Source organism: Prionailurus bengalensis, chromosome A1, assembly GCF_016509475.1.
Source record: "Prionailurus bengalensis isolate Pbe53 chromosome A1, Fcat_Pben_1.1_paternal_pri, whole genome shotgun sequence".
NCBI lineage: Eukaryota > Metazoa > Chordata > Mammalia > Carnivora > Felidae > Prionailurus > Prionailurus bengalensis.
The window spans coordinates 197447857-197473730 of record NC_057343.1 but is presented as its reverse complement, the minus strand read 5'-3'; the positions used below and the strand labels follow the sequence as shown (position 1 = coordinate 197473730).

Below are 25874 nucleotides of genomic sequence, written 5' to 3'. Positions count from 1 at the left end.
AAACCTGCTTAGTCAGCCGCCACGTGCTTATACAGCATGCCCGTCACCCCCCAAGCTGCCCTGTCCCCTGACCAGCTTTCACCGTGAGTCTCTGACTTGGAATAGGGCCCTCATTGTTCATCTGAGCTCTTACTTTACAAACAGGGAGACTGAGACCCTGGGAGGAGCGTAGTCCCACAGCCAGCTGGCGGTAGTCAAACCTGGAATCCAAGGCCCTTGCCTGCCAGCTCTGGACTTCTGACTGGACAAGACCATCTCCCTCCTGTCTGACCTTGTGTTCTGTTGACAGATTCAGGCCCCTTCCTCAATTAACATTCTGGAGTCTTTCTCCACCCCCAACCTGACTCGGGTTTTTCGTGTGAGGAGACAAGAGAGTGAAGTTTAAAACAGTAAAGAAAAGAGCTAAGTTAAAAGCTGCTGGAAAGATGTGAGCCAGGAGACCCCGCTGGGGCAGAGTGACCACTGGGCTGCCCTTTCCCTGTCTGTACCACATCAGGGGAGGTCGGTCGTGTCCCTAGACCCTTGGCTCTTACACAGTGAGTCTGTTTCCTGACTCTCCCTGATCTGTGACCCCAAATCCTCTCTCCATAGGCAGAAGACAGGCTGGTCCCACGCCTCAGAAGCCCCGGAAGCCCAAGAAGGAGGCTGGGAGCCCCCAAGCGTCCACGCTGGCGCTGCAGGGCGACATCAGCCGGCGCCTCCTGAACGAGCCCTGGCCCCTGAACGAGGCCCAACTCCAGGCCTCGGTGGTCAAGGTCCTGACGGAGCTGCTGGAGCAGGAAAGGAAGAAGGCCGCGGATGCCGCCAAGGAGAGCAGCAGGAAGGCCCGGGGGGGCCGCAAGCGAAAGCTGTCGGAGGACCAGACGGCTGCCAGGGCCCCCAAGAGCAAGAAGAAGAAGCAGCCGGTGGCTGGGGGAAGCGGGGAGGGTGCAGTCTCGCCAGAAAAGGCCTCCGGGACTCCTAAGGGGAAATCCAAGAGAGCCGGAGCAAGTGGTGACATCAAGGAGAAGAAGGAAAAAGAGTCTCCTGGCTCTCAGGGGGCCAAGGAGAGGCCAGAAGGGGAGCCGGGGACGCTGAAGGTGGAGGGTGGAGACCAGGGCAACCCCAAGAGCAAGAAAGAGAAGAAGAAATCCGACAAGAGTAAGTGGTGGACCGCAGCCAGGAGCACGCTTCCTGCTGAGAGCGGGTCCCCGCTTGGCCAGCCCGGGCGAGCGCTCAGTTGCACAGAAGGGAAGAGCTAAGGAATGTTTGTTTGCAGCCCCCGGGCAGGTAGTGGCAAAGCCAGAACTGGACCCCAGAGAGGCTCTGACTTCTGGGGTGATGCTCCGGCTTCTCAGGGCCCAGGCACCTAGGTAGCAGGTTCCCCTCAGAGCTCCCAGAAGCGGCCCCCTCTCGAGCTCTGTACGTGCCCGCATGCAGTGGAACCCCCTGTCATCCCCACGCTAGCCCTGTACCTTCGGTGACATTCCCATTTATGGGTAGAATGTAGCTTTTTAAAATAAATGTGTAGACGTTTTAGAAAGTGAGTTAAAAATAGTCCAAGTGGTCTGTGGATGGGGCAGAAACCCTGAGGCGGGCCCCACGGGCTCTCAGGCCAGGGCAGGTGGTCACAGAGCCCTGTGGGTCTGTGTTGGGATGGTTCCCCGATGTGTGGGGAGAGCCGGGACCTGGCTTCGGCAGGAGTGGGTTCTAGGACCCTGGTGACCTGCCCTGTCTCCATACTGATCCCGCCGCTTCTGGTACTAAAGAGGTTTACTTTCTTTCCTTAGAAAAAAAAGACAAGGAAAAAAAGGAAAAGAAGAAGAAAGCAAAAAAGGCCTCAACCAAAGACCCTGACTCACCATTCCAGAAGAAAAAGAAGAAAAAGGTAGCATGGGTTCCTCGGGGGGTCTCTGGCCAGAAAAAGGATCCAGACCCCATCCTGTGCATGTCAAGAGTATGGGTGGGGTGAACCAGACCTGGTCCCTGCCCCCTTTCCATTCTCGGGGTCCAGAGGTTGGGGGTTTGCGAGTTGTGACACACTGGAGAGGACCAGGGGAAGGCAGGTGCCACCTGAGGAGGGACAAGGTCTGTGCGTGTGGAAGCCGTGAGGTCTGTGAGGTAGAAGGATGTTCTTGGGGTGGGTGAAGGAGAGCCCCCAGGAGCTGGAGGCCAGCCAGGTAGGCTGAGGTGAGAGGAAGCCGTCCCTGGGATGTGTGTACCCCAGCTCGCAGGGTATCCCCACCACAGAATTATGGGTTCCAAAGACCGATCACATGACGTGAGGTGGGAGTGGAGGGTGCTCCGCACCTTATATGGGTGCAGTTCTCTCCTCGGCCAGCGGGGCTTCAGCTGTGCTCAGAAAAGCTGAGCATCTGTTACTCAGAGACCCAGGCTCCTTCCTGGGCAGATGGGGCCCCATCCCTGCCCTTGGGGACCCCTATATCTGTTCTCGGGGAGCCACGAATCCTCAGGAGGGAACCATCATATCGCTCCCGGTGGGGGCAGCATGGGGGGAGGGGGGAGATGCTTCCAGTACATGCTTCTACTTGTCTCCCTCACAGAAGAAGACAGCGGAGCAGACTGTGTGAGGGGCACAAGAGGACAGGTATGCTTCCTGGCCCGGGGATCCCTGCTGACCTCCCCTCCCCCGTGAGGGTGGGAGGGCAGCTCTAGCATCTGGCGCGGTCACAGGGGGCCGGGCAGGCGGGCTGGAGAAAGTGGTTCCGTCCCTCAAGGTCAGTGGGACCAGCGAGGTGATGCCAGAAGTCAGAGCTGCAGAATCAGAAGAGTCCAGAACAGCAATGGCAGTGACCAACACGGAGCTCCCTGGGTGCCCGCGCGGCTCGTGCCTTAGGAGCCGGGCACGGGGCTAGTGCCTCTTTGTATGTGAGGATGAGGCTTGAGGTCAGATACGGCTTGGTCTCTCCCCACCACTGTCTAGTTCCTTTTCCTTTTGATTTTGTAACTTTGAGGGCATCGTCCGAGGCAGAGGAAGACGGTTTAGTCAGGCCAGGCCATTCCTGGGGATCTGGGCTCGCTCTCGGGGTGGTGGTAGGAGGGATTGAGTGTTCCTCCCGGCCGATCGGCCCCAGCAGCCAGCAGCCTCCTGGAAATGGGGGTAGCCCAGCCTGCCTGGGTGTGGTGAGGGTTAAGTGGCTCGCTAGAGCACTCAGCCCAGTTCCTGGGACGTGGGCAGGGCCACCAAGTGCCCTCTGTGGTTAATGCTCCTTCCCTGCAAGACCAAGATACCAGGTCTTGCTTTTGTTTTCTTCTCTTTGGAGAAAAAGGTCAGAAATCTTCCATCTGGGTGTTTCCTTCACCTGGGGATTTCTTAGCCAGGCGGTGACCAGCCGCGTGCCTCTGCCCTCTGCCCACCATGGGTTGGAATTGAATCTTTAAGCTTCCCTCCCTCCCCAGAAGACGACAGCCAGCTGCAGTGTCCGTGCTGGCCGAGCGAGGGAGCCCTGCAGAGAGGCTGGTCCGAGGAGGAAGAGGAGGAAATGAATCCAGATCCAGTGACCTCCACTCACTGATTCCACGTCTGACTTCTGTCCTGACACCGAACGCTTCATATAGATGTGTACAGTATATATATATATTTTTTTAAGTGACCTGCCTCCCCCTTCAAACACAACATGCCCAGAGGCCTTGGGACTTTGCACCTCTTTGCCCTGCAGACCTAGCGAGGCCCAGCCTACAGCTCCTTCCATCCCTGGTCTCTGGCTGATGCTGAGGCCTTGTCCTCCTTTATCAGTTTTTTCCCTGTTTTGTTTGTGGTTTTTTTGTAACAACTCAAAATAAAAGGCTTGAAGGAAAGGTGGGAGTTCCTAGTGCATCGGGGACAGACGTTTTGCAGCTGACCTATTCTTGGAGAGTCTGGCCGACACCTGCAGGTGAACAAACCATCGCTCAGGATTTGTTCTTTACACATCAAGGCTCTGGGATGCTTTGGTGAGTGGGACAGACAGGTTGTCAGAGGAGACTCTTCAGAGTGCCCTCAGGTATTGAATCGGTGGGGAAGGAAAGCTTCCTGGAAGAAAGGGCGTCTCAGCTAAGGGGACCTCAAGCACGGTCATGGTCGATTTGCTAGGGCAGGCCAGGCAAGTACCCAGAGGCACGAAATGGAAGCGGGGGGTACTTTCCCAGCCACCTTTTGAAGTTAGGGTTTGAGCTGGAGGCAGGCCCTCTCGGGGAACCACGGGCAGAGGAGGAGCAGGAAGACCAGTTAGGCCTGAGGTGCCCTCGTGTCCAGGTAACAGAGGTTCTGTGATGGTGACGGTGAGAAACAAGGAACCCAAAAGAGCTGTCCGGGTGATCTCTGTATGACTTGGGGAGGGCAGCAGTGCGGTTGCCCAGAGCAGCATAGAGCACCAGAAGTCACGGCAATTTCTCTCCAAAGCTTCGAGCCTTCTGCTAGTGAGAGTAGGAGGCCGTGCAGATAGAGTGCTGGGCCGGAGGCCTTGGGAGACCCAGGGTGGCATCCGGCTGCACCCTTAACCTGGGGCCCTGCCCCCGTGCTTGCCTCTGTCCCCGCACCAAGGGTGTCGGTCTAGAGCAGGTACGGTTTTGATAGGGGTGAGCCCCCTGGTTCTCCACAGCCCCCACTCGCTGGCAGGCCTGACACCAGGCCTGGGTCACTGCCGTCTGTCCTCACACTCGTACTGTTCTTAGTACAGAAATGAGAACAGGGATCTGGGAAAATGGCAGCTGGACCAAGAGGAGCTTGCACTTAAAGAGCGATGGGCAAGAGCCTATTTCTTTTTGGAAGCAGAGTATTTCTGTGCGTTAACATGGAGACCCAAGTATGTCTGTATCTAAAGAGCGCACCCCCACAGCCCGCCTGGCCCCACGGGCCTCTGGGGGGCTCCCTGGGCTGCGCCCTCCCACCCCCACCGCTGGATTCAAGGTCTCTGTTACCTCCTTGGGATAAATGAACCAGATCCCAACAACAGTCAGGAACCAGAAGTGGTCTACTTACTATGTTTTATTCTCAGAGCCTCAGCCCTGGGGGCTAATGACAAGCTTGACTGCACACAGGGAACTGGGGGTTGGCAGAAAGGGAGGTGGGGTTGTGGAGAGGCTGGTTCTTCCTGGGTGAGTGTCGCTAGAGGGAAAGAGTGGCTCATCCCCCCCTAGTTAAATAGGCTACAAAGCCAAGGCCGAAAGAGAGCGACAGCAAACATGTTGGGTGTAGGGAAGCATCGTGCCCTCTCCCTGCACCTTCCCACTTCGTCCATGGGCCTGGATCTTGGGGCTCCATGTTGGAGGCTGAACTGGGGGTCAGCCTAGCTCTTGGTTCACCTTCGTGGGCCGTGCATCCCTGCTGATGTATGGGGTTTGGGCAGCAGGGCCCGCATCGTTATATCTGTGCTGCTCTGACAGGACGCGTGTCCAAGGACGATGGAGAGCCAGGTGCCAGGGTGTCATGGAAGGAGGCGCAGAAGGGGAGCTGGTGAGCAGGGGAGCGGTGTGTGAGGGAGGGGAGAGGGGCTAGGGTGGGAGGAGAGAGGGGAGCAGGGAAGCAGTGGCCATGCAGGGCTGGTTGTGTGCTGGCATCTGTGTCTGCTGTTTACATGACCACTATGGAGAAGAGAAGCAGCCGGTTAGGGTTGAGGTCCCCTGTTGTCCCTGACCCTTCCCAGCACCCTGGGATCTCAGAGCAGTTGAGGACTTGCCACCCCTGCAGCCCCTAGAGGTGGTGCTCGTGTGAAATGGTTGTCCCCGGGGAGGTTGGAGAATGACCCAGGGTCATGCTGCACTGGCCATTCATCCGTGAGGGATTCGGCCCCTCTGGGGATACGTTGCTGGGGACCAAATGTCCCCTGCAGGAGCCCTTACCTTGGCCCAGGTCCGGCTTGGTCATGCCCAGCCCAGATGACAGGTCTTCAATGTCCACTGACTCTGCAAAGGAGTAGCAAGTCCATTTGTCACTTGGCAGTCCAGCCTCCCACACCCACTGGCGAGGGGCCTGGGTCATTCTTCCCAGCCCAGCCACAGGACTCTTGTCGGATGGCAACAACCAGGCGTGGTCGGGGAAGGCCACGGGAGGGGATGATGACACGGGATGGGTGGGCCTGTACGACTCCCGGATGCACTGTGGGTGGTGCAGGGCTGCGTGAGCATCACAGGTGAGGGACAGAAGGACAGATGAGTAAGTAGATGAGTGGAAGTGAGGAGAGAAAAGGTGGATGGACAAACACGTGAGGAATGCACCGGTAGGTGGATGGATAAAGCGGTGGCTGAGCGGCTGCCCCCAGGAGCTCGACTGTCCGGGCCACGTGTGCGCCAGGAGGGACTTCTCGCCCCGCAGCCTTCCTGGACCTTCCTGCTCCTTTGACACTCCCTGGCCGAGTAGGCACTCTTACCACTGCAGTTACGGTGCCCGTGGCTCCTGGTGTGGGGGACCTCGGTGCCGTTGGGGAAGACGCACCAGCAGTAGCCGGTGCTCCCATAGCACTGGAGCGGCTTATAGTTGCCGTCCTCGTCGCACTCGGGCCTGAACGTGCCAGGGTGGACGGCGGGAATGCGGCTGACCTCTTCCTGGCACTTGGTCAGTACTGAAGCGACAGGCATGGCGAAGACAGTGAGTGAGCAGGCCCTGGGCCAGGGTCTCGGCAGAACGAGAGATCCACATACCACTGCTGTGGGCCTGATGCCTTCTGCCCAAGTGGCCGTGCTCACTCTACCCATTGCACAGATGGGGAAACTAAGGCATGGACCAGCAGAGTCTGAGATCAGAGGAAGTGAATGGCCATGTGGCTGATTTATCCCAGAACTTGATGATTTCTTCTGACACTCAAGGCCTATTAAAGTTTGGGATCGCACTTGTGAGTCTTATTTGTAGGGAAAAGCAGTGGGCATCTCGGGAAGTCTGAGCGGCTGTTACCGGGGTTATCCAAGTACAAACTGGGGCTTTGTTGAGGATGTAGAGGGAATTCAAACATCAGCTGGGAGTTGGTCGAGATGACACTGAACGTGCCTTCTGTGAACCTATGACGGAAAAATCGGAGGCCTAGGGTGGGGCGGGCCACTGTTCTTCTACTTCCAGACCTGACGCCCAGAAGGAAGACCCTGGCCCAGAGTTGCATGGCAAATTAGTGCCAGGATGGAGACCTGGCACTCTGCGATGCTTCAGGGCTGAAAATCCTGCCATACGTTGTCCACAAGATGGGAGAACCCCAAGGCCCTCTTGTCTGGCACCTGCTGGCTGTGAGCGTGAGGAGGGCCCTCTGAAGGTGGGGTCATGAGCCCTCCCAGCCCCCTCAGGAACCTGTGCAGTGTGGAGCGGGGAAGACCTTGTGATGACACCTGGGATGTTTCGGGTGGTTTTGCTCCAGGCCAACTTGTGCAGCGCTGACCTCCGCAAGGGAGGTCATCCCCTAAAAGGAGGCCTCTGCCTTGTGGGCCCTCAGGCAGGATGGGGGCTGGGGTTGGGGGGAGCAGCCAAGGCCAGAAGGAACAGGCAGGAAAGACAGGAATGAGAGCCCTGGAGAGTCCCAGTGCTTGGGTCAGGGAGTGATCAGGTCCTACCCTCTGCAGCTCCAGGAGAGTCCCGAGGGAGCCCCCAGAAGCCCTGGCAGCCCGAGGCTCCCACTCCCATACCTTTCAGTGGAATGTCGGCGGGGTGCTTCTCCAGGGAGTTCTTGCTCATTTCAAACAAAAGCCACTGATACATCCAGTTCTCGAAGACCTGATGGGATGAGGCAAGGGGTCAGGCTCATCAGCCCCCTCCAACCTTCCCTGGCTTTGCCCCTGGGGACAGACATGGGGGGTCTGACAGGGACTCGACACCCCAGAGTCCAGCTGCAGCCCGGACCCACGGAGTTTGGTCTAGGTGGTTCCTCAGCTGCAGCCCTCTTCATGGTTGTGGCTTTGTTGGTGTTGGCCAGACTACTGCAGCTCCCTGGGGATGGCTTCCCCGGACCCCACCCCCCTCCCTGTACAGCACCTTTTCCCAGCCCTGTCCTAATGTCAGGAACCAGAGGGAGCCAGTGTGGGGAAACCTGCTGACCTTCCAATCCAGGGTCCCCATGGTGTTCTTAAGGTGTTTCAGGTTCTCCGGGAAGTTCCCCTTCAGCTGCGGGTACACCTTCAGAGGGTCACCCTCCTGCAGGGTAGCAAGGCAGGAGGGAAGGTTTAAAAAGTGCTCCCCCGCAGGCATGGTGAAATGTGCAGCCCGTGTTCCCCTGGACCCTTGCCGTAACGGAGCCAGTGGGGACGGGAGGCGGCAAGGGCCGTCCAGCGGCACAGCTGCGTGATCCCCAGGCTGGGAGTAGAGAAACCCAGGTTCCAGGCCCGGATCTACCACTAACCCCCAGTCTTCTTTCTACTCCTTGCAGACTCTTCCTCACCTTTCAGGCCTCCCCTCCTCCACACCCCCTCCCCTGCCGTCACTCAGTCCGGTCCTCTGCTTCTTTCCATGCAAAGCTCCCTGCGTGTCCCTCATCACCTGGTCACTTTTCTGCCTCCCACACTAGTCTGGGACTCCCATGGGATTAGAAGCGAGTCTGAGTGTTTCCCAGTGTGAGCCCAGAGCCTTGCAGTGCCTGGCACAGAGTAGACATGCAGAAGAAATTTGGGGAGGAAAAAGTGGGCATCTTGAGCAAGTCACTCCTGGGCTTTGGGCCTCAGATTCTCTAACACTCAAAAAAGGGGATGGCAGGGCTAGACTATGACATTGAAGGGTCACCCTGGCATTCGTTCACTGATCCGGTGAGCCTGTCCTGAATGTCTCCTGTGAGCCCAGAATGGTGCAGGCCTTCGAGCAGGCTTTCCCTTCGGGGGAAACCTGGGTGGGTGGGCAGGGTCACTGGCTGGGTCCCACTCACCAGGAGCATGTGCATCACGTGGTCCTGTGTCATGTTGCCGTACTTGGTGGCGTTCTGCACGGGCTGTGGAAGGAAAGAAAAGGGGGTTACCAGCACTGGCCCACAGAGGAGGCGCCCTGCAGCAGAGCCAGCAGCTGGAGTCTGGGTAAGAGGCCCAGGTGCTCAACAGGAACAGGCCCATCTCTGCCACCTGCAAGCATGAGAGCTCAAGCCACTCACTTTACCTTCCTGCGTCAAGGTCCTTATTGGTCAAATCTGCATAAGCTTTCCTGTCCAGGACTTTGGGGACAACAGATTGTTTTATGAACAAAACCATTACCCATCTAGGACATCAAGAGCTTTGGGAAAGAGGGGACTGAGATGCTCTGGGAAACGAGAAGCACTTTGTAAGCACCCCAGGGATGGCCCCCAGAGGCTCTTTCCTCCCCCACTCCTGGGAGCCCTCTTCTTCCTAGGGTGGGCCCTGTCCCACCCCTCACAGCGGTCCGCTCCCCCTAGCCATGCTTTTCCTGGCTCAGCAGTCCTCCCCTGTCCCTTGGCACCTGCCCTCCATCTGGGCTACGTAACACCTCCCCGTTCCACCGTCCTGGGGTCGTCCTTACCGCCTGGAGCAGGCCTTGCATGGGCATCGTCTGCATCAGCATGGGGGTGGCTACCCGCAACTTGTTCAAAGGCTTGGCAGCTGTGGGAAGAGGAGGTACATACAGTATGAGCGTGGGTGCCCCCAGTGCCCAGGGAAGAGAGTACTCAGATGAGGGAGGAGAAGGCAGGCCCGGCCGGGTGCCGGAATGGGGTCTCTGAAGCCAAGGGACGTGGGGTGGGGGAGGTCAGGATGGAGGCGGGGCACGCACGCTTGGGAAGCTTCATGCGCAGGTTCTCCAGCTGCAGGTTCTGTGCGGTGACCGTCAGCTTGTCCAGCCGGCCCTGCTGCTGGTACAGGAAGTAGGCAGTGGTGGCCTGGCCGGCCAGGAGCAGAGCCACCAGGACAGAAAAGCCTGTGTACAGGGCTCCTCGGCTGCACTTGCTGTTGGGGGGATGGGGAGATAGGTCAGAGGAGAGTCCACAGAGGTGGCTGCCCCAAGGACTGACAGAGTGGGGGGATGCCCCATTTCTATCAGTCCCTCCACCCCCTCGGCTATCCCTAACACACACACACACACACACACACACACACACACACTTTAAGCACAAACAAGTCCCAACGGGCATGCAGCTTGAAAACATTCCCCAAGCCCCGTATTTCCAACCATTACTGTTCCTACGGTCCGCCTAAGCAGAAATCCTAGATCTATCCCCTGGACTTAGGATGAGTGGGGAAAAGCCAGGGACAAGTGCCTTGTCCTTTCTACCAGGGGATTTCCTGAGGATCAGGACTGCCCTCCAGAGGAAGGCAGTTTTCATCTCCCACCTACCCAACCCCCGCGGTGAAATCAGAGAAAAAGGAAAGAAGTGGGACCTGGACAGCAGAGTATGTGGCCCACCTAAAAACGAGAAGTGAGGCCTTGACATTTCAGGGGCAGGTTGGGGGCACTGGACGATGTCAGACTAGAACAGGGCCAGGCACCACCCCCTCTGGGGGCACATCCTCTGCCCCAGACTCTCAGTGTCTTTGAGCAAATCTCTGCTGTTCTTTGGGCCTGTCACGTGGATGCCTCTCACCTCAGCAATTCTAGGATCTGGTAGTTTTCTTCTTTGAAGTAAGATCTGACTGTGACCACAGAAAATATTTCAAATGATGATACCTACCCAGGGGGAATTTCAGCGGGAGTGTGGCGCTGAGCCTGTGTAACTGGGAGAGTGTCTCACATTCCCTAAACTGGATGGCCCTACTGGGAGGAGTAGCCAGATCTCAGCCCTTGGAGCTGTTGGCCTTGGATACGGTTTGGCAGGGCACATGGACGTGGTACAGTTTAGGGAAGGTAAGGATCCTGTGCCAGGAACCTGAGAGTTCCTGGCCTGTTTTCTCCCACCTCACCCCAGAGGCGGGACTACTAACTAGAACCCCCGTGGGAACTGTCTGGAAACTGTCGGGACGAGACTGCATTCTGCTTACTCCAGGAACCAACAAGGACATTTTAGGAAACTCCAGGAGACCCTTCTGCATAGTAACTCATGACGTCACAAACAGAGCTCATTCTCACTGGCTCTCTGCTTGCCAGTCCTCTGCATTTTCTGGGCCAAGGTCCAGACCAAAAGATTGTTGTTCTGTTAGGACAAAGCAAACACCCTGCATGGGGAAGAGGAGACGAGACGGGAGGGGAAAATGAAAACAAATCCCACTTCTAGGGCTTCTCAAGGAATAGGGGTAGCCAGCCCCTAAAGTTTGTAAAAAGTCCACCCGAGCCAGGGTCTTGTCTGGGCTCAAGCTCTCCAGCTCATTACCTACAGGCTCACGCGCGCCCCTTCCACAACCCCACGCCCAGTCTAATTCCAGTCTTAGGAGAAACTGAACGTCAGTTTCTCCTATGAGCGTAAGAATCTACACAGCCATATTGGAGATAAGGCCTGGTATGGAACCCTGGCTCTGCACCCCCTTAGCTCAGGGACCAGGGGCAAGTCACTTAACCCCTCTGAGTGAGTAACCTGAGATAGGAACAGCTACTCAAAGGGTTGTTACAGAAAATAAGATCCTGAGGGTAAAGCCCTTGGCTCCATACCTAGGCACACAACACTGAACACTTTCTCAGGAGTTAAGAGTTAAAACTTAGCATCTGGTTTCCTTCCTCTTTTTGCATCTTGAATGCGGTCCCCTGGTTCTGAATAACTGCCAACTCTTGTCCCCTCTATATTCATTTCCTCCTTTCCACTACCTCCTTCTTAAATAAACAATAATAACCGGCTGAAGTCAGGAGCCAACCAGAACTAGCAGGAATCATGATACAAATGTTGCCAGGCAGAAGTGCTCACAAAAGGGTCTGAGATCAGCTCAAGGCTGGAAAGGACTGGGCACACAGGGCAGGTCAGTTTTAGAAGCAGTAACTAAACTAAAAGGAAAACCAGACAAAGATTTGAGGAGGGGGCACCCTCTCCGTACACTGAGCCCATGCTGGGTCTGCACCTCACTGGGTGGCCTGAACTCAGAGGGCCTCCATCTCCCCTCCTTGCAAATCATGCTTCCAGATGGGGGCCAGATGGTAGTGAGCTCACACTTTGAAATCAGGCTAGTCCTGGGTTCAAATTCTCACTCCAACACTCACTAGCTGTGATAACTTAGGTAAGTTGCTAACTAACAAAGCCTCAATTTTCTCTTATGTAAAAATGGGGATGGGGTGCCTGGGTGGCTCAGTTGGTTAAGAATCCAACTCGATCTCAGCTCAAGTCTTGATCTCAGGCTTGTAAGTTCAAGCCCTGCACTGGGCTCTGTGCTGGGTGTGACGCCTACTTAAAAAATTAATTAATTAATTGATTAATAATAAATAAGTAAATAAATAAATAAATAATGTGGGGATGAGAAAAGTACCCGACTCTAGGGTTACTTTGAGAATTAGGATTGGGTTTAGCACATAACTAATCACAGTAATTACTAACAGTGACTGAGGACTGGTAACAGGTAGACAGTGAAAGGGGACTATCATCGTGGCTAGTATCATCACTGTCTTTATTTTTACTGAGACCCAGAGAGAAGCAGTGACTTGTTGCCTGGTCACCTGTCTCGCAGAATGCAGTTCCTCATGACATCTCTGAGCGTCTCTCCCAAACCCCTTTCTGCCTGGTAACAGCTGACATCACAGCTCTAAATCCCTGTAATTTGCAAATTACCTTTTTTTTTTTTAAGATTCTATTTTTAAGTCACCTCTACACCTAATGTGGGGTTTGAACCCACAACCCTGAGATCAAGAGTCACATGCTCTAGTGTCTGAGCCAACCAGGACCCCCAATTTGCAAATTACTTTTTGAAGACTGGGGACTATGGGGACACAGGGTAACTGCATTCTTTTTTTTTTTTTTAATGTTTATTTTTGAGAGAGAGATAGAAGGGAAGGGGCGCAGAGAGGGGGAGCGAGAGGGAGAGAGAAGAGAAGGAGAGAGAGGGAGAGAGAGGAAGAGAGAGGGAGAGAGGAGAGAGGGAGAGAGAGAGAGAGAGAGAAGGAGAGAGGGAGAGAGAGAGGGAGAGAGAAGGAGAGAGGGAGAGAGAGAGAGAAGGAGAGAGGGAGAGGGAGGGAGGGAGGGAGGGAGGGAGACCCAGAATCTGAACAGGGTAGCTGCATTCTAATCCTGCTTTTTTTCAGGAAACATCTGGATGAGAGAATCCTGGGGCTGGGAGAAGGTCCCGGGGTCCTCTGGGTGGCTGCTCCGGCCCCTTGCTACAAAGGAGAGGGACACAGGCAGGGCATGCCCACATCAACCTTCAGTGCCTTCTACAAATTTAGCCAGAGTCCCCCTTTGCCTTTCCCTGACCCCTTCCAGCATCTCTCAATCCCTCCTGTAATGGCGGACGCGTCCATCGACTCAACAAACACCTGTGACTATACTTCCCTGATACAAACTCATACACTGGTCCGTGGGAATTAGAGAGAAACCCCACTGTGATGAGCTGCTTCTACCATCCTCTTTGCGAAACTCTGTTTCTCCATCTAGGATCCATAGCATTTTCCAAATCTCGTCCAAAGTTTCTAACCTAGGATTCACAGTCCAGCTTCCTGAGGTCTGTGAAGCCTGTGATATCGTTTGAAACTCTAGGGAGAGAATCCGGGGCGCTCTCCTGATTTTCAGAAGCGTATCGTGCAAAGAAATATAAAACTCCTGCCCTCAAGAAGCCCCCTCATTGTACAGGAGGGAGAACAGAAGACCTGAGCAGGCCAGAGACTTGCTCAACATCACCCAGAGTCAGGGCCTGAATCTAGCCGTCCTGCGGCTCCCCATCTAGTGCTCCTCCCGCAGCACCTGGGCACATCTGTACGGTCCGGGATTTGTGTGCTCTCTCCCGAAGCTCACACATACCTCTCCGGGGCTGCAGGGCGCTGGCCCAGAATGGGCAGCTGCTCATGGTTGGAGATAAGGTCGCGCTGGTCTTCCATGGTTCTGGCCTCTAGTCTTCCCCACCACACCTCCTGCTGCTGCTGCTGCTGCTGCCTCCTGGGTGTCTGGGACCCTGAACCCGTGGCCCACCTCTTGAAGTCGGGGCTGAGGAGGAATCTGATTCGTCCACAGGAGGCCACTCCGCCCACTAGTTAAAGTGGAAGTGAAAACCACAGAGCTGGAAATACCCCCACTTGGGCAAAGCTGCCTTTAACAGGGCAGGATGAGGGGGTGGTGATGCTCCCCAGACAGGTGGAAAGGCCAGCATACTTCCATTGGTTGCTCAGGGCCCTCGTCACTTGTTTCCAGGCAGACCTTTGGATTCATAAGGCACTTTGGATATTTCAACAAACAGGCAAATGTTCACTCCCTAGACAGGAAACCACTTTGAAAGAGAAAATGCCTTTGTCTCCCCTGTTCCCCCATAGATAGCTGGGTGCAGAAAGGGAGAGGAAACGGTGGGCTCAGTGATCCCCCTGCTGCCTCCTAACTTGAGCATTTCATGAACTGAGTCCATGTTTCTAAGGCTCTGGGACTAACATTAACTGCCACTTACTAAGTCCTCCTTTGTGCCAGGCACAGTGCTAATTGTTTTACATGCTTTGTTTCATTTGATCTTTACAGTGACTCTTTGAAGCCTGTTTTATTTTATTATTTCCATTTATAGGGAGGGACACAGAGGCTTTTGAGAGGCTACGTGCTTGCCCAAGATCATGCATCCAAGAAGTGGGGAGTCTAGGTTTTTAACCACTCGGCTCTTCCGTCATGCTGATGTCCAAACCATGTATTTCAAATTCAGGACAGTGGGGGCCTCTGCGGAAGGCCTGAGAAGGGAGATTTAACTGTGTTGGCAAGGTTTTATTTCTTACTATCTGTGGCTCACATACCACATTTGTTTTATTAATCTTTATGTCTTTTATGTGTTTCAAAATTTACATTAGTAATTTTTAAAATAATTTTAACAGCTTTTAAAGACTTTGTGGTTTGGGGTGCCTGCGTGGCTCAGTCAGTTAAGTGCCCAACTCTTGGTTTCAGCTCAGGTCATGATCTCATAGTTTGTGACTTTGAGCCCGACATCAGGCTCTTTGCTAACAGCACAGAGCCTGCTTGGGATCCCTTCCCTTTCTCTCTGCCCCTCCTCTGCTCACGTTCTCTCTCTCTCTCTCTCTCTCTCTCTCTCAAAACAAATAAATAAAGTAAAAAAAAACATAAAACCTGTTAAAAATAAAAACAAAATAGACTTTGTGGTTTGAAGATTCAATGAGTCTAAGATTTCAAAAGTCAAGGGAGATAGTATATGTATTTTGAGGAGACGGAGAAGAGCAGACATGGCCTTCAATGCACCAGACCGGAGTTCAAATTCCAAGTCAGGAAGACCTAGCCCATGACCTGAGCCAGTGCCTTGACCTTTCTGAGTTGTTTTTCTCCTTTGTAAAGGAAGGACAATAATACTAAACTTGCTAAGTTGTAAGAGTAAATAAGCATTTAGCAGAGAGCCTGGTAACCATAGGAGATGCTCAAGAAATGAAACTGTTACTCAGATATTTACTAGTTAAGATATTTTCTGGATAATCAAGACAAATGAAATTATGTATCCATACAAACTTGAGCACAAATGTTCATAAAAGCCCTCAAGTGGAAATAACCCAAACCCAACATCACCTAGATAAACAAATTGTGGTTCACCCATACAATGGATACTACTTGCAAAAAAAGGAATGAACTATTGATACATATACAATCTGGATGAATCTCAAAATAAGTATACTATATGAAAGAAGCCAGAACAAAAGAGTATATACTGTATGATTCCATTTAGATAAAGTTCTAGGAAATGCAAACTAACTTACAGTGATAGCAAAGAAATGAGTAGTTACCTAAGGATTGAGGGGGTGTACGGGTGCCTGGGTGGCTCAGTAGGTTAAGCGTCCAACTTCAGCTCAGGTCATGATCTCGTGGTTTGTGAGTTGAAGCCCCACGTCGGGCTCTGTGCTGACAGCTCAGAGCCTGGAGCTCACTTCAGATTCCATCTGCCCCTCTCCTGCTCACACTGTGTCTCTCTCAAAAATAAATAAATATTAAAAAAAATTTTTTTTAATGAAAAAAAAAGGATTGAGGGGGTGTGGTGCAGGAAGGGACATGAAGGAGGGATGATAAAGTGGCACAAAGAAACTTTGGGGGCACTATCTTGATTGCAGAGCTTTATTCATGATGTATGCACATGTCAAAGCTTACCAAATTGTACACTTTAAATACACAAAATTTATTATGTATCAATCATACCTCAATAAAGCTATTTTTAAAATAAGACTTTTGGGGGCACCTGGGTGGCTCAGTCAGTTAAGTGTCCGACTTCGGCTCAGGTCATGATCTCATCATTGGTGAGTTCGAGCCCCGCATCGGGCTCTGTGCTGACAGCTCAGAGCCTGGAACCTGCTTCAGATTCAGTGTCTCCCTCTCTCTCTGACCCTCCCCTGCTCATGCTCTGTCTCTCTCTCCTTCAAAAATAAATAAAAACATTAAAAAAATTTTTTTAATAAAATAAGACTTTTTAAAAACATTCCTTTTTTTTAAGTTTATTTATTTTGAGAGAGAGAGCAAGCAGGAGAGGGGTAGAGAGAGGGAGAGAGAATCCCAAGCAGGCTCCAAATAGGGCTCAAATTCACAAACCATGTGGTTTCTAAGCTGAAACCAAGAGTAGGATGCTTAACTGACTGAGCCACCCAGGAGCCCCTTTTAAGATGTACAAATGGCCAATAAGCACATGAAAAGATGCTCCACGTTATGAGTTATTAAGGAAATGCAAATCACAGCCACAATGAGGTGCCACCTCACACCCACTATGGTGGCTGTAACCGAAAAGACAGACAATAACGAGTGTTGACAAAGATGTGGAAAAAATGAAAATGCCATATTTCTGGTGGGAATGTAAAATAGTACAGCTGGGGCGCCTGGCTGGCTCAGCCACAGAGAATGGCCACTCTTGATCTCAAGGTCCTAAGTTTGAGCCCAACATTGGGGGTAGAGTTTACTTTTTAAAAAATAAAATAAGGGGGCGCCTGGGTGGCTCAGTCGGTTAAGCGGCCGATTTCAGCTCAGGTCACGATCTCGCAGTCCGTGAGTTCGAGCCCCGCGTCGGGCTCTGTGCTGACAGCTCAGAGCCTGGAGCCTGCTTCCGATTCTGTGTCTCCCTCTCTCTCTGCCCCTCCCCCATTCATGCTCTGTCTCTCTCTGTCTCAAAAATAAATAAACGTTAAAAAAAATTTTTTTTAAATAAAAAATAAAATAAGGGGCACCTGGGTGGCTCAACTGGTTAAGAGTGACTCTTGGTTTCAGCACAGGTCGTGATCTCATGGTTGTTAGATTCTCTCCTTCCCTCTCCCTCTGCCCCTCCCCACTTGCTCTCTCTCTCTCTCTCTCTCAAAATAAACTTTAAAAAATTTTTTTAAAAATTAAAACATGGTACCACTACTTTGAAAAACAATTTGACAACTCCTCAACAAATTAAACAGGGTTACCGTATGAGCCAGTAACTCTGCTCCTAGATCTGGCACAAGAGAAATGAAAGCATACCCCCACACAAAAACCCGCACGATGGGGTGCCTGGGTGGCGCAGTCGGTTAAGCGTCCGACTTCAGCCAGGTCACGATCTCGCGGTCCGTGAGTTCGAGCCCCACATCAGGCTCAGGGCTGATGGCTCAGAGCCTGGAGCCTGTTTCTGATTCTGTGTCTCCCTCTCTCTCTGCCCCTCCCCCGTTCATGCTCTGTCTCTCTCTGTCCCAAAAATAAATAAACGTTGAAAAAAAAAATTTTTTAAAAAATTAAAAAAAAAAAAAAAAACCCGCACGCAAATGTTCTTAGCACCATTGTTCTTCATACCCCTAAAGTGAAAACAATCCAAATGTCCATCACCTGATGAGTGAATAAAATGTGGCATAGCCATACAATAGAATATTATTTAGCCGTAAAGAGGAGGTAATATATCAACAGAACTGGTTGTTTTTTTTTTTTTTTTTCAGAAACAGTGAAGTACTGATTCATGCCACTAAATGTTTGAATTTGGAAAACATCATGCTAAATGAAATAAACCAGACACAAAAGGCTACATACTGTATGATCTATTTCTGTGAAATGTCTGGATTTCCATAGAGAGAGAAATCCATAGAGAGAGAAAGTAGATCAGTGGTCGCCGGGGGCTGGGTGGGGAGGGGAGGATAGAGGATGATTGCTAATGGGTAGGAGGTTTCTTTTTGGGTGATGAATATATTCTAGAATTAGATAGTGGTGATGGTTACACGACTTTGTGGATATATGGAAAACCACTGAGTTGTACAATTTTAAAAGCTTGAATACTGTGTTATGTGAATTATAGCTCAATTTAAAAAAAGATTTCTTGGTAATGATGGCTCGAACACACATATAGCTTCACTTCCTCTCTCAAATGACATTTTTTTTAATTTAAACTATAAGGACAAGGAGGACAGAAGAGAAAGCAGCAGCAGAATTTTGGAAGCTGGAGAGCATATACACTAGAGGTAACTCCTGTAGCAGATCCAGAAAGCTAAATCCTAAACCTGCAGCTAGAAAAGCTGACAAGCCACCTATTTACATGGCAGATGCAAATCTGCTCAGGAACTGGGATATTAGGCAACTGGGTAGGAGTAACGGTGGGGCTAAGAAGAGGAGGATTGGTTGGAAGTCTGCTTACCAAACAGTTGGATACCCACTTCCTTTCCTGCCATAAGTTCCTCCTCCCTCTCTCAGGGAAGACTGGAAGTTTATCCTCTGGCACAGCATAGGACATGGGCTGGTACTAGAGCTAAGAGTCCCAGCCTTCTCCCCACTCCCGGTTCCCCAAATGCTAGAAGGCAGGCCTGTCCCTCCAGGCAGTACATGAGAAGATCCTTCTTTGGGGAACATGAGCATCCCAGGAGAAATGACCTAAAAATTCTGACATTGGGAGTTCCTCAATGAAACGGATAATGCTATAGGGGAGCTCTCAGTGGATAAGCCCTACTCATGGATCACAGCTTCTACTTGGTTTTTTAGATGATCAAGGGTTATAGAATATCTGAAGAAAGCCTCTAACATAAAAGAGAATGAACAAAACAAATAACCAACCCCCAAAAAGCACCACGGAGGAACAAAATGGCCATGATTAGCATCAGAGACATAAAATATGATACTATACCCATGAACAAGAATAGATGCCCTTAGAAGAAAAACACAGCTGAAAAAAAAAAAGAAGAAGAAAAACACAGCTATTGAAGATTAAAAGCACAAGGGCAGATATTAAACAATTGGTAGATGGAAGATAAAGGTTTTTTTTTTTCGTTTCTCAGAAAGATAAATTTCCCACAAAGACAAAAAGAAAAACTGGAAAGAAAAGAAAAGAGAATTAAAGACCAGTTTGGGAAGCCCAACAGCCAAATATCAGAGTTCCAGAAATAGAGAACAGAGAAAATCAAGGGGAAGAAATCATCAGTGAAATAAGTCAGTACAATTTCCAGAATTCAAGGGCATAAATTTCCAAACTGAAAGGGCCCAGGGAAGACCAAGGAAAAAGCATGAAAATAGTCTCAAACCAAGGCACATTACGGCGAGGCTTCAGAAAAATAGAGACAAAGAAAAGATTCCGCAAATTCCAAATTTCCAAAAAGGAAAAAACAAAACATATACAAAACACCAGGAATCACAATGACTTTGGACTTCTTAACAGCAACCCTGCAAACCAGAAGATAATGGAGCAATGTCCTCAAAATTCTACGGGAAAGTTATTTCCACCCTGGCATCTTCACTGAGCCAAATTATCAAATATGTGAGGGTGTCATGAAGATATTCTCAGACATTCAAGATCTCAAAATTTTTCCCTTCTCAGAAAGCTTCAGGAAGGTATGCTCCACCAAAATGAAGTCGTTCACTAAAAATACAAGGAGACCTGAGACACAGGAAACTGAAATTCCACTTGTGAGACAGAATAGGGATCCCCAAGAGGGTGGTGCACAGAAATTCTAGGAGTAAAACGAAAACATCTACATTGGATCAGGCCCAAAGGCTCTGAAAGACATCTCAATGTGACAAAATTGATACATATCTGATATGTCTGATAGATATATGATATGTACTGAGAGGCAATTTAGGTAGTTTTTGGAGAGTATAAAATTAAATTATGATAATTTCACTGAAAATTAAGTGAAGGAACACTCATACACTGTTGGTGGGACGCAAACTGGTGCAGCCACTCTGGAAAACACTATGGAGGTTCCTCAAAAAGTTAAAAATAGAAGTACCTCATGATCCGGTAATTGCACTACTGGATATTTACCCCCCAAATGCAAAAACATTAATTCAAAGGGATACATGCACCCCTATGTTTATTGCAGTATTATTTACAACAGCCAAATTATGGAAGCAGCCTAAGTGTCCATCAACAGATGAACCGATAAAGAAGATGTGGCACATATACACAATGGAATATTATTCAGTCATTAAAGAGAATGAAATCTTGCCATTTGCAACAACATGGATAGAAGCAGAGAGTAGAATCTTAAGCAAAATGTCAGAGAAAGACATATATCGTATGATTTCACTTATATGTGGAATTTAAGAAACAAGAAAACAAGGAAAAAGAAAAAAGAGAGAGAAAGACAAACCAAGAAACAGATTCTTAACTGTAGAGAACTGATGGTTACTGGAGGGGAGGTGGGTGGAGGGATGGGTAAAAAGGTGATGGGGGAATTAAAGAACACGCTTATCATGATGAGCCCTGAGTAATGTACACCTGAAACTAATATAACACTGTATGTTAACTGTACTGGAATTAAAATTAAAAATTTTAAAAAACAACAAAAAAGAAGGGCTGTTGGGTGGCTCAGTCCATTGAGCAACCCACTCTTGATTTCAGCTCAGGTAATGATTCCAGGGTTGTGGAAGCAAGCCCTAAGTCGGGCTCACGCTGAATGTGGAGACTGCTTAAGATTCTCTCTCCCTCTGCCCCTCCCTGACTCCTGCTCTCTCTCTCTCTCAAAAAAAAAAAAAAAAAAAAATAATAATAATAATAATAAAATTTAAATAAAAAAATTTAAAAAGGGGTGCCTCGGTGATTCAGTCAGTTGAGTAACCAACTTTTGGTTTCGGCTCAAGTCATGATCTCAAGGTTCATGGGTTTGAACCCCACATGGGTCTCCGTGCTGATGGTCTGGAGCCTGCTTGGGATTTTCTCTCTCTCCCTTTCTCTCTGTGCCTCCCCTGCTCATATGCACATTCTCTCTCTCTCACAAAATAAATAAATAACCTTAAAATTTTTTTGAATAAAAAATAAAAGAAAACAGGGGCACCTGAGTGGCTCAGTCAGTTAAGCAGCCGACTCTTGATTTCAGCTCAGATCATGATCTCGTGGTCATGGGATTGGGCCCCAAGTCAAGCTCCATACTAGATGTGGAGCCTAAGATTCTCTCTCCCTGTCTCTCTACCCATCCCCTGCTCACATGCTCTAGAAAGAAAGAAAGAAAGAAAGAAAGAAAGAAAGAAAGAAAGAAAGAAAGAAAGAAAGAAAGAAAGAAAGAAAGAAAATTAAGCAAATGAAAAACCAAGACAACTATTAAGTCTTGGGAAAACAGAAGTTATATATGAAATCAATAATAATCCTAGTATACTATGTAACTCAGCTTGAATGTCATACACATTGTCATAATATGGTAAACATTGAATGCTGATCATAAATAACCAAACGTATAATAGAGGTATAAGGGAGGAGGAAAGGACAAGAAAGAGTGACATAGAAGGACAGAAGAGGAAAGAGGCTAAATCCTCATCTTCCACTGTGAAAAACCAACCAGATAATGTTTAAAATTGAAAAATCAGGAAGTAAAATCAGAAGTTATTTAGAGATACAGAGATAGATACCAAAAGAATCAGCTAAAAAAGTTTAAGTGGTATAAAGAGGAAGATGAGGAAATGCTATTTTTCATAGTAAGCCTTACAGAAGTATTTGATTCTTTGAATATGTAAATTTTTGTAACTTTGATACAAAGGAAAACTAAATTTAAAAATAATGAAAAAAGGGGCACCTGGGTGGCTCAGCCGGTTGAAGCCTCCGACTTCAGCTCAGGTCATGATCTCGTGGTTTGTGGGTTTGAGCCCCATGTCGGGCTCTGTGCTGACAGCTCCGAGCCTGGAGCCTGCTTCAATTCTGTGTCTCCCTCTCTCTCTGCCCCTCCCCTGCTTGCACCCTGTCTCTCTTTCTCTCAAAAATAAATAAACATTAAAATTTTTTTTTTTAAATAATGAAAAAATACATCAAATTCAATTGATTGTAAGCTGACTGTGAAAACAAAATGGCAGGCCAAAACCTTTTCCTTGTGAAGCAACTGTAGGCTAAGGCCAAAAATGACCCCAAAAGTCAACCTGCTCTTGCGTGCAGGAGACTGGAGACTAATTCCAGCCAGGAGGGTGGACCCCAAGACTGAGTTTCTCCAGGGTGGGTGGGAGAGGGCTCTAGGCCCCACTGCCTACTGAAGGAGCCCTATGCCACCCCTCTCCCTGCATTGGGAAGGAGACAAAGTGGTGAGGAGCAGGAAGACTTGGTATCTAACACATCCTTAAGGTTAAGGCAGGATTCAACGACCCCGTTGTTCAGATGGGGAAAGTCTGGCTCAGAAAGGGGAAAGGAACTGGCCCAAGGCCATACAGCGAGGTCACAAAACACTGGGTCTGGCCCCTGCAGTTAAACAAAAGAGCCAAGAGCCAGTCTGCGGCAGACTTCCTGTATTCACGTCCAAGTTCTAGTAGTTGGATCACAGGGCAGAGAAAACGAAAATACAAGGTAGGTGTGTTGGAGACATCAAGAGAAACCAAGGAAATGTTCAAAGACTACTGGGATTTGTCAGAAGGATCCAGGATCCAAATGGAATGGGCAGCTGTCAGTGAAACATGGGACATTTCCAGAATCAATTAGAATAATTTACCTGCTCTTTAGAAGAAACTATAGTCCCACCCCAGGTGATAAAGAAAAATTCTTCTTAAAAAAAAATTTTTTTTTTAATCTTTATTTTTGAGAGACAGAGACAGAGTGTGAATGGGGAGGGGCAGAGAGAGAGGGAGACGCAGAATCTGAAGCAGGCACCAGGCTCTGAGCTCTCAGCACAGAGTCCAGTGCGGGGCTCAAACTCACGAAACGCAAGTTCATGACCTGAGCCGAAGTCAGATGTTTAACAGACTGAACCACATAATGCTCCCAATAGTCTTCTTTTTTTCCAAATGTTTATTTATTTTGAGAGAGAGAGAGTGTGTGTGTGTGTGTGTGAGCCAGGGAGGAACAGAGAAAGGAGACAGAGGATCAGAAGTGAGCTCTGTGCTGACAGCAGAGAACCCAACGCAGGCTGGAACTCACAGAACGTTGAGATCATGACCTGAGGTGAAGTTGGACGTTCAACCAACTGAGCCACCCAGGCACCTCAAAGAAAAATTCTTCTTTACAGAAGAATACAAGAAAACCAACATAAAAGAAAAGATAGAATTAGAAAATCACCTTTTAATAACCCCCAGTGCAATAGCTGGTTCAGGTAAGGGCCACCAATGGATGCCAAAGCCATGAGATGAAAGGTTGGAGAAGGAAAGGATATCATGCACTGAAGCAGCATCCCAAAGGTCCTCACTGGTTGCAAAGGGGGAAAGGCACTTTATGAGGGTGTAATCCTGTTATCAGCACCAAGTGATCAAACTTAGCATCACCAATCGTGGGACAGCCTGACAACAGGTTTCCTAATGGGATATAACACTGAGCATCAGCTGGGAAATATCTTTGCTAAAACATCATTAACCTGAATCTACCTTTTTTTTTTTTTTTTATAAGTTTATTTATTTAAGAGAGAGAGAACTGGGGAGGTGCCGAGAGGTGGCGGGGAGAGAATCCCAGGCAGGCCCCATGCTATCAGCATGGAGTCTGACGCAGGGCTCAAACCCACAAACCGTGAGATCAAGACCTGAGCCGAAACCAATAGCTGGATGCCTAACCAACTGAGCCACTCAGGCATTCCAACCTGAATCTCCCTTTAGACCTAAGTTTCAGTTTACAGTAATTAGAAGAATAGAAGAACAAGTGAAATGACACCAGAAGGAAAAAGACAAATCCAAGGACAGTCCATAAGACAATGACTGTTACCATCAAAGAGTCAATGCCATGAGAAAGTGTGTGTGTGGAGAGGGTTCTATATTTTAAAAGATTTAAGAAATAAAAAAGAAAAAGAAATGTAGGGACACGTAGCTGGCTCAATCAAGGGAGCATGTAACTCTTGACCTCAGGGTTGTGAGTTCGAACCCCACGTTGGGTATAGAGATTACTTAAAAATAAAATCTTTAGGGGCGCCTGGGTGGCTCAGTCGGTTAAGCATCTGACTTCAGCTCAGGTCACGATCTCACAGTCTGTGAGTTTGAGCCCCACGTCAGGCTCTGTGCTGACAGCTCAGAGCCTGGAGCCTGTTTCAGACTCTGTGTCTCCCTCTCTCTCTGCCCCCCCCTCCCCACTCTCATTCTGTCTCTTAAAAATAAGTAAACATTAAAAATCAAAATCTTAAAAAAAATAAAAGATTTACAAAATTTAATAACCAGGTGCAATTTATAAATCTTGGCAAGATTCTGGTTTGGAAAAAAAAAAGCTACAAAAGATATTTTTGAGAGGCCGAGGAAATGTGAATCTGGATTGAATATTAGAGGATATTTCGAAATTGTTACTGCTTGTCTTAGCAATAAGTGTGAAAGTGGAATTTTTGGCTGTTAAGTGATTATGTTTTCAGGAGCTGAAGACTGAATGAAATACTTGGAGGTGACATGACGATGTTTGCAACTTATTTTCAAATGGTTCAGAAAAAAAGATACAGATAGATAATAGGTAAAATTAACTAACAACGGTTGATCATAGATGGTGGGTATAGGAATGATAAACTTTTCTGTATGTTTAAAATTTTGCATAATAAATGGTTGGCAGAATGGTTTTCAAAGCCTACACAGGAACCGTGTTGGGTACTAAGAAGACACTATGTTGCCATCACTGTTACCTTGACACTTGTGGGGGCAGCGGGCTCTTTTACAGCACAGGCACATGTGCATCGTAATCTTTATTGGACTTTCTCAATAACTATTCAAAAGGTTTTTGGGGGTTTTTTTATAGGAAAAAATTCCAGCTCTACCACTTACTAGATGGGTGATTTTATGCCAATTACTTAACTCCCTTTTGCCTCAGTTTCCTCAAATGGGCATGCTAATAGAACCTATCTTATTGGGTTGCTGGGAGAATTGAAGGAGTCAACACACACATGCCTGCCATAGAGACTAAGTGTGCAGAATTTAGGTAGTTCGGTGATATGATTTCCCTGCAAACTTGCCACGTCTGAATTAGGGACCCTGCCTGTGTACAGAGATTTGGAGCCACTCAAGGAAAGGGAGCAGCAGGTATGTTTGTCTGAGCATGTGTATCCTCCCACCAGGGAACTTCCTGGGAGTCTCGAGGTGTACCCTTCAAGCTAGTCAGTTGAAATGCCTGCTCTCCCTTGGTGCAGACACTCTAGGCTCCAGAGGTGTGAGTTCCTGCCAGTTCATTTGGGTGAGCCAGGAGGTGGACTCTCTCAGGACCTCAGGCCCATCCTGTTCTCCTCCTCAGTCCCCAAGTCTCTGAGAGGGCGGAGCCACCCCAGGTAGCGGGCCGGCAGTGCGTATCCAGCCCTGCCCACCACCCCGCATGGCCTGGCCATTCTTTTGGCAGGAGGTCTCCAAGGACTCTGGTACACTTGGGCTGTGAACACAGAGCCAGGAAAGGGGCCCTTTGTGGGGAAGGAACAGGTCTGGGCTCCAGTCCCACATCTGCTATACCTGCCCCAGGCAAGTTACTTACTTCACTTCTTCCATTCACTCATTCAACACTTATTTATTGCACATCTTCTTGGTGCCAGGCACTGTCTTGGGTACTTGGGCTACATCAATGAACAAAGCAGACAACCATCTCTGCCCTTATGGAATTTACATTCTAGTGGGAGATAAGCAAGTAAACTA

At 49.4% G+C, this 25874-nt stretch overlaps 2 protein-coding genes across 10 annotated transcripts in view; one reads left to right on the top strand and one right to left on the bottom strand.

Moving 5' to 3' along the window:
- TCOF1 (treacle ribosome biogenesis factor 1) overlaps positions 1-3798 on the top strand; it is a 38339-nt gene extending 34541 nt beyond the window's left edge. For 7 of the 8 annotated variants that reach the window (XM_043597933.1, XM_043597875.1, XM_043597902.1 and 4 more), the window contains 4 exons: positions 592-1140; positions 1770-1867; positions 2544-2587; positions 3400-3798. In XM_043597933.1, coding sequence (XP_043453868.1) covers positions 592-1140; positions 1770-1867; positions 2544-2570 — 674 coding nt within the window. In that variant the 3' untranslated portion in view covers positions 2571-2587; positions 3400-3798. The remainder of the gene's footprint in view (positions 1-591; positions 1141-1769; positions 1868-2543; positions 2588-3399) is intronic. The other variant, XM_043597883.1, reaches the window with a different exon arrangement.
- A 1150-nt stretch (positions 3799-4948) lies between these two features.
- The window catches only part of CD74 (CD74 molecule), a 29888-nt gene continuing 8962 nt past the window's right edge, over positions 4949-25874 (bottom strand). The window contains exons 2-10 of one of the 2 annotated variants that reach the window (XM_043597961.1): positions 13752-13977; positions 9662-9834; positions 9413-9492; positions 8811-8873; positions 7994-8089; positions 7585-7672; positions 6348-6539; positions 5821-5883; positions 4949-5562 (exon numbers count right to left, since the gene is read on the bottom strand). In XM_043597961.1, the coding sequence (XP_043453896.1) occupies positions 5552-5562; positions 5821-5883; positions 6348-6539; positions 7585-7672; positions 7994-8089; positions 8811-8873; positions 9413-9492; positions 9662-9834; positions 13752-13977 (992 nt within the window). In that variant the 3' untranslated portion in view covers positions 4949-5551. The remainder of the gene's footprint in view (positions 5563-5820; positions 5884-6347; positions 6540-7584; positions 7673-7993; positions 8090-8810; positions 8874-9412; positions 9493-9661; positions 9835-13751; positions 13978-25874) is intronic. The other variant, XM_043597968.1, reaches the window with a different exon arrangement.